This window comes from Portunus trituberculatus, chromosome 18 (assembly GCF_017591435.1).
Source record: "Portunus trituberculatus isolate SZX2019 chromosome 18, ASM1759143v1, whole genome shotgun sequence".
Taxonomy (NCBI): Eukaryota; Metazoa; Arthropoda; class Malacostraca; order Decapoda; family Portunidae; genus Portunus; species Portunus trituberculatus.
In genome coordinates, this window is record NC_059272.1 from 7,259,550 (window position 1) to 7,267,049 (window position 7,500).

The 7,500-nt window shown below is 38.7% G+C and overlaps 2 protein-coding genes across 9 annotated transcripts in view; both read right to left on the bottom strand.

Moving 5' to 3' along the window:
• The window catches only part of LOC123505637, a 34,990-nt gene extending 30,939 nt beyond the window's left edge, over positions 1-4,051 (bottom strand). For 3 of the 4 annotated variants that reach the window (XR_006675220.1, XR_006675219.1, XM_045257219.1), the window contains exon 1: positions 3,895-4,050. Coding sequence is in view for 1 of the 4 variants with exons in the window: in XM_045257219.1 (XP_045113154.1) it covers positions 3,895-3,924 (30 nt within the window). In the remaining 3 variants the exon portion in view is untranslated. Of the gene's footprint in view, positions 1-3,894 lie in introns of all 4 variants that reach the window. The other variant, XR_006675221.1, reaches the window with a different exon arrangement.
• A 457-nt stretch (positions 4,052-4,508) lies between these two features.
• LOC123505638 (aquaporin-11-like) overlaps positions 4,509-7,500 on the bottom strand; it is a 38,404-nt gene continuing 35,412 nt past the window's right edge. For all 5 annotated transcript variants that reach the window (XM_045257223.1, XM_045257222.1, XM_045257224.1 and 2 more), the window contains exons 4-5: positions 5,874-6,094; positions 4,509-5,746 (exon numbers count right to left, since the gene is read on the bottom strand). In XM_045257223.1, coding sequence (XP_045113158.1) covers positions 5,547-5,746; positions 5,874-6,094 — 421 coding nt within the window. In that variant the 3' untranslated portion in view covers positions 4,509-5,546. The remainder of the gene's footprint in view (positions 5,747-5,873; positions 6,095-7,500) is intronic.

Sequence of the window (7,500 nt, forward strand, 5' to 3'; positions counted from 1 at the left end):
CGAGCTCAGAGCTCATAAATCGATCTTCGGGTAGGACTGAGACCACAACACACTCCACACACCGGGAAAGCGAGGCCACAAGCCCTCGACTTACATCCCGTACCTATTTACTGCTAGGTGAACAGGGGCTACACAGAGGCTTGCCCATTTGCCTCGCCGCGCCGGGATTCGAGCCCGGCCCTCTCGATTGTGAGTCGAGCGTGCTAACCACTACACTACGCGGTGTGTGTGTGTGTGTGTGTGTGTGTGTGTGTGTGTGTGTGTGTGTGTGTGTGTGTGTGTGTGTGTGTGTTATTCACCACGGTCGTCCACTGGTCACCCAGCCAGCCTTTCCCCTACGGAAAGAGCTCAGAGCTCGTAGTGACCGATCTTCGGGTAGGGCTGAGACCACACCACACTCCACACACCGGGAAAGCGAAGCCACAACCCCTCGAGTTACATCCCGTACCTATTACTGCTAGGTGAACAGGGGCTACACATTAAAGAGGCTTGCCCGGAACTCGAACCTGGGCCTTCTCGATTGTGAGTCGAGCGTGCTAACCACTACATTACGCGGTGTGTGTGTGTGTGTGTGTGTGTGTGTGTGTGTGTGTGTGTGTGTGTGTGTATACACGTTAACGGTACTTAACCGTACCGATAAAAATGCTGTTTCACTTATTTTAAACTTATACCTATGCTTTGTGTTATACATCTTTTTATTATTCTTTATATTTTGTTTGTTTGTTTGTTTGTTTAGTTATGTTTGAATGTTTACACATATGGTGTTTCAATTAGAGTATAGAATGTATTAGTTAGGTTTCTATCTTGGTGACAGCACATTGTATGCAAGTTAACCTTACAATGAAATAGATTCAAAACTCCCTGACCAGGTTAAATGTTATTTAGAATTGTATCTTCTGCTCTCACTGCATATCATTTTTGATTGAAACTGTCTGTTTTAGGAGTCTTGACTTGACAGACCGTGGCTGATATATGTATTGACTGTAAATCTACTTGTATACCTTGAAAATGGGAATAAACTGTACTTACTTACTTACTTACTTACTTTCTAACAAAGAAAGCCGTCTGTTGCATGTTTGTTCGGCGTGTTTTTAGTGAAGCAGATTTTGGTGCTTTATTACTTCTTGCAATCACTCAGGCGTGACGAGCTGTACTTTGCAGTTGGGAGGGATACTTGAACTCACGACGGAGAAAGTAAAATGCTCTAACGTTTCGGAAGCGAGGGAAACATCTGGCGCACACCTCAATGATAATGTTCTACATACATGGGCGTCATTATTATGTGTTATTATATTTCATAACATATATATGTTACGCTTTTTCTTTGTTAGTATTTTTCCCTCCATGATAACGCTGAAATTTCAACCATATGCTTACATCTGTGCTCTCCCTTCTTTCCAATTGCATCATTAAACAAATAAAATTAAACAAACAAAACGTTCTCAATTTCTTCGTCAGTGCTTCACAGCACCATAAATTTCACGTTTTGTGGACAAGTAGTACCATTTTTCTATTTTTGTGTATACCAGAAAGACGACGAGTGAAATATCGAATAACATAAGAGACTGTTTATATACTTTAGAGGCATGTAGTGATTGAGCTGCCTTCTCTTTTCACCCGAATAGTAAAGAAACTTCTACACGAGGCTGACCACTTATTTCTTTTAAATTCCCACCAATATAAGAAGATATCAGCTACAACTCTGAGCACCTTCATGTCCCTCAACTTCTTAATTACATAAAGTACCAGAGTACTCCAACTTGAGCTGGTTTGTATGGCGCGTCATTCCACTTCCTTTATTAATGTAGGTCCCGTATATAGCTGGACTCCCTGAGGAGTCACGGCTCACCAACATGAGGCAGACAGGATCGAGGTAAAAGGATACAAGAAAAAAGGAGGAAAGTATAGATCATATACAATTTAAATAAGAAAGGGGCGAGGGAGAAACATTTAATGAAAGTCCTGCCGCTGGTGATGAGACGTGATGTATACACACGCCCTTGAGGTCACCACGCCAGCTTTTCAGGAGCCAAGAAACTAGTATTTTTTGCAGTCTTCTTAATAGTCTTATAAGAGGTCTCTATTTAATTAACACCGCCATATTATATCCTTAATTTGTCAATTGCTTTCAGAAAATACTGTGTTGATTTACATTGCAACATCGCAACTGCAAAGATAGTCGATAAATGAGTAATTATAAATGTATACCTACACCATTCTACACAATGTAAAGAAAAGAAGAGAAAGACATTCGGTCAGTACTACTGTGGTGACGCCAATAAGAAATGTTTTCACTTTTTTTCTTTCTTTCTTTCTTCCTTCTCTCCTTTTTATAACGTCATGCTACCATTCCGTCACTCAGCGCTGGACACTCACCAACACAAACACACCGTGACCATTACGAACATAATGACTGCACTTTACTGCCGACATTCCCTTGCCACCTTGACGGATCTGTGTAGATGAACACCATCATTGTTTACACTCCTTTAACTAAGTACCGCCTATACTAAAACGGAGTATTAGTTTCGCCTTCATCTAGTATCATTAAGGAAATGTGAGGCCTAGATGGACAACATTCTATAGTACATCCTATTGCTTATTGGTACATTTCCTTCTTTATTTCTTTGTTTATTTGTTTACTCATTGGGTTATTATCTGTCCTGTTTCAATGATATTCTTAATTTGATATTAATTTACATGGTGATTAGTTTACGTGCTAAAAGTTTAATTCACTCATTTACTTAATTCTCTTAGCTTATTTATATATTCCATTTTCTTATTTCCTCATACAGTTACTAACACCCTTGTTACTTGTTCCTCAAGTCCCATATTAACTTTTTTCTTTGTCGTCTATTTATTGTCATCCTCATAATGTTGTTGGCGTGGGAGGCAAGTTTGCCGGTAGTGCGGCTTCGTTTTCATGGCGAGACAACATTCGCAGCAGCGGGAGGCGAGACGAGGGTTGCGTCAGTGGGAGCGACGGAGAACATATGAGTGGCTGGCGGCTGTCTTCCTTCTTCCCTCCACCTCCTCCTCGCTTTCATGGATAAAACACACACACACACACACACACACTCAGTCTCTTAATGTGTAGTAACTGTTCACTTAGCAGTAAATAGGTACGGGATGTAACTCGAGTGGTTGTGGCGTCGCTTTCCCGGTGTGTTTGGTGTGTGATGTGATGTCAGTCCTACCCGAAGATCGGTCAGTATAGCTCTGAGCTCTTTCCATATGGGAAAGGCTGGCTGGATTACCAGCAGGCGACCGTGGTGAACACACACACACACACACACACACACACACACACACACACACACACATCACTGACTACACACGCATGTGGGCATTCATCCGTTGTTCCGCATTGGTTTAGTCAAGTTTATCTCCGCCTTCCTTCATCAACTGTTGATACTAACGTCCGAAATAAACATGAATCCCACGAAGCGACTCAATAATTCCAGACCTCGCTCTAATTCTTTTCTCTATCCTCGAACACAATGAACTAGTACCGATAATTAGCACTTTCGAGAATAGTCCAGTTTTCCATCAACACTGCTGCATTTCTAGATTTTTCACCGATAAGCTGTTTCCCTGTCCATAATCTTGGAAGTAGTTCAAAGTTTGGACAAGATACGGAAATGGGGAAGTGGGGTTGACTTAACGTGGATGTTGGATACTGTTTGGTTGTCCTGTGCCAGTCGAGCCCCTACCAACGTGTTCTCCGAGTCACCAACATTATCGTTGTGTACGTATATTCCTTAACAACTCGAGGGTTTGGACAAGATGCATTTTTCACTGGAAAATAGCAAGAGAAAGAGAACTGTACCACACACTGTCCTAAGTTAGGAAGAAAGCTCGTAAGTGCCAGGACAAGCTGCTAGAAAAACTAACCGTGAGGAGGAATGCTGCCGAAGTCATCATCACCGGTACCAGTAGCCACACTACCGCCGTCCAGCCTCCCACGGCCTTTATATGAGGACTTTCTCTCTTACGTCGCAGCCTCGCTGCCTCACACCGGTACTTTCACTCTACGCCGCGAGGGGACCGGGTTGGTTGGGGCCAGTGGAGATAAGATGTTAAATGCGATTATATATTCGTATATATATTTTTTTCTTTTCCTGTTCGAGCGGAATAAAACAAATCGTGTTTCATATTTTTACTATTCTGTTAAACTTTGAATATATATATATATATATATATATATATATATATATATATATATATATATATATATATATATATATATATATATATATATATATATATATATATATATATATATATATATATATATATATATATATATATATATATATATATATATATACATATATAATCATTTCATAACATTACATATTAGCAGGTAAATCTGTGATTTTATCACTTTCTTTAAACCAGAACCTTAATAATTATTCAACAGCATAGAATAAATAAGTATTTTTTTCTTATTTCCATTAGAAAGCTTAAGAAGTATTTAACAAGATAGAAATAATAAAACAAATGTATTACTTTCGCTTTGACTGAATGCTTAGAATTATTCAACTCGAGAGTATCAATAAATATCCTTAAAATAACAAATGTTGTCTCATAAGTGATGTGAATTTTCCATTACACTCATTGAAGGCACGGAAGGAAGCATTGCATTTCTGGTGTACAATAAACAATAATTGAGCAAAGGGTGAACTAAACTATGCAAAAGTCTATTTCACACACACACACACACACACACACACACACACACACACACACACACACACACACACACACACACACACACACAATTAAAAAAAAAGTTAACTTTTGTTTTATCTACTGTCAACTATCAACACTGCAATAACTGTTCTAGTCGAGCGAATCCTGTACAACCTTGGTGACGGTGGCCAGTGCTGGAAATACTATCTACGTACACCCAAAAGTCTTTGTTTCGCTGTGATGGGTGAATGGCGTCTTCCTTCATGGTGCTTCCTGCCCTGAGAAGCTGGCTATATATTCTACACAAAACTACATTCTGGGAAGATACGAAAATATAAGAAGAGGGCAGGAGGCTTGAAATTCGAATTCCATGCAGTGCTTTGAAAAATTTGATTCTACATCCTAAACAGATCTGCACTAAAGTATGACAGCAAATAAAGAGAAGACAGCAAGCTGGAGTTTCAAATTAAATGGAAGTGCTTTGGAAACTCACAACTCTTAAATTGGTGTGTGTTAGGGGAGATGAGAGGTAGTTAGGGATGTGCGATAACGACGCCTTCAGTCTGTTTCACCCATGGGGAAGATATTGTGCAGGAAAGTCTATGAATTCGAACGGTTTACTTTGTGTGTGCTGGTTTATCAAGTTGTTGAGACAACCTAAGCCAGGCGGGACTCCTGAGAGCGCCATCCGCTGCGGAGTACGGGGGCAGCAGTGGGAGGTATTGGAAGGGGAAGGGCTTGCCGCTGGTCCTCTTCCTGAAAGTGAAGTAATACATCAGTGTGTTTTCTGTGCGCCGACCAAGAATAACTCGTGCAGGAAAAGTTTGCGAAACGTTCTTTCCATTGCTTGTTCATTCCTGCTTGGGTTTGAAGGGTGTGACAATAGTACTCTTGACCGAGGGAACGGTCCAGAGTCGCAGTGATAGCATAGCACCCAAGATGGAGCCGGCCCAGTACACCACGATGTGCTCGGCGTTAGTGTGGCCCTGGCAGTTCCATTTGAGGCCTGTCGCCAGCACAGGGTTGAAGTAGCCGCCAGAGTAGTCGAAAGCTGCAACAGTAATGTTTATCAATCTTCATTTATACTACTGCTTACCTTCCACTATCTACAATAACGCTACATTAGTCACCCATGCCTAACTTTTATTCCCTAATTCCAGCATGGCACGGACGCTTACCGAGGATCACCATGGAGGTGGCAAAGAATGAGTCGATAGCAGAAGCAAACTTGGGCTCAAGTTCACCCAGAGCTCTTGAGAAGAGTCGACAGGCGCAGGTGAGCAGAGCCTCGATCAGGAAACCAAATATTACAGGTACCTGCAGGTCAGCCGAGCAGTCATCGATACCTCTCCCCACGTGCGTGGCCGCCAGCTCCATCATCCACAGCCGCTTCACCCACCTTTAGGAAGAGTTACAGTGCACGTTTGAATAGGGGAGATCACAAACTCCAGTTGCAGTTATTCGATTTACTAGATACCATGATATTTCACAGGAAAGTTGATCTACTGCATATCATATATATATTTTTGGAAATTCTACCATCACCTACCGATATACCAAAATAGCTAGTGTTTTCAAACATGTATCTGCGACATAAAAGCTTGGAGAGTATAATTAAAGCTATATACATGTGTTTTTTTTTATACTATCTGTATTTCTGGGACAAAAATGACTACTTTCCTTAATTGATAACTTAGTCAGTATATATTCTTTTTCTAGGCTAGGAAGTAGACTACAATATACCATAAACAAATAAGAAAAAAAAGCCCTGCATGAGAATGCCTTTATTTTCATAACTTAGTAATCAAAATCTGATAATGATATTGTCTCGTCTCACTTAAACAATAACAAAACGTTCTTCAGCATAGACGTTCTCGGCATTATAGAGACCTAACAATGTCAGATAATGGGCAGTGCATGGTCATCCTGAGGAGATTTCTTATATATAGTCTAAAGTTCAGGATATAACAAGACAGTTTAGGGACACAGTGATGAAAGCACTCCATCACACTCGGGGTATTTAGGTTTCGGGAGAAAATATTCCTTTTCCTCATCAAAAATTGCACTACACTTTCACAGTGAAGCACTAGCCTTTGCATAGGCAAGATCATATGTGTGTTGAAGTTTCATGCTATATCAAAGCGTTTCTAAAAATTAGAGAGCTTGATTCACCAAGCTACTATATTTTGTTCAATAAAATGTTAGTCGTATGAACTCAAGTAACTATAAAGAAATATCATAGTAAAATAACATTATAAAATACTTGAACGATTATAAGCATGGAAAATCAATAGATACAGTATATGGTAGTATTATATTTTCAGACGATGCTGCCCAAATTCTAAATTAAACCAGCCAGCGAACACTGAAAACTGACATTTGGTGATTTTTCCTATTGAAAGAAACAACAAAAACATCAAGATAAATAAGTAACATAAAAATGAACACAACAACAACAACAACAACAACAACAACAACAACGATAATAAACATAATAATAATAATAATAATAATAATAATAATAATAATAATAATAATAATAATAATAAAAATAATAATAATAATAAAAAACAACAGTAATAATAATGATAATAAAACTAATAATAATAAAAAACATGTTAATAATAATGTATGATGAAAATAATGAATAATATTATTTAATAATAATAATGATAACAATATTAGTAATAATAATAATAAATACTAAAAAAAAAATAATAATAATAACAATAAAAATAATAATAATAATAATAATAATAATAATAATAATAATAATAATAAAAATCAGTAGTAGTAATAGTAGTA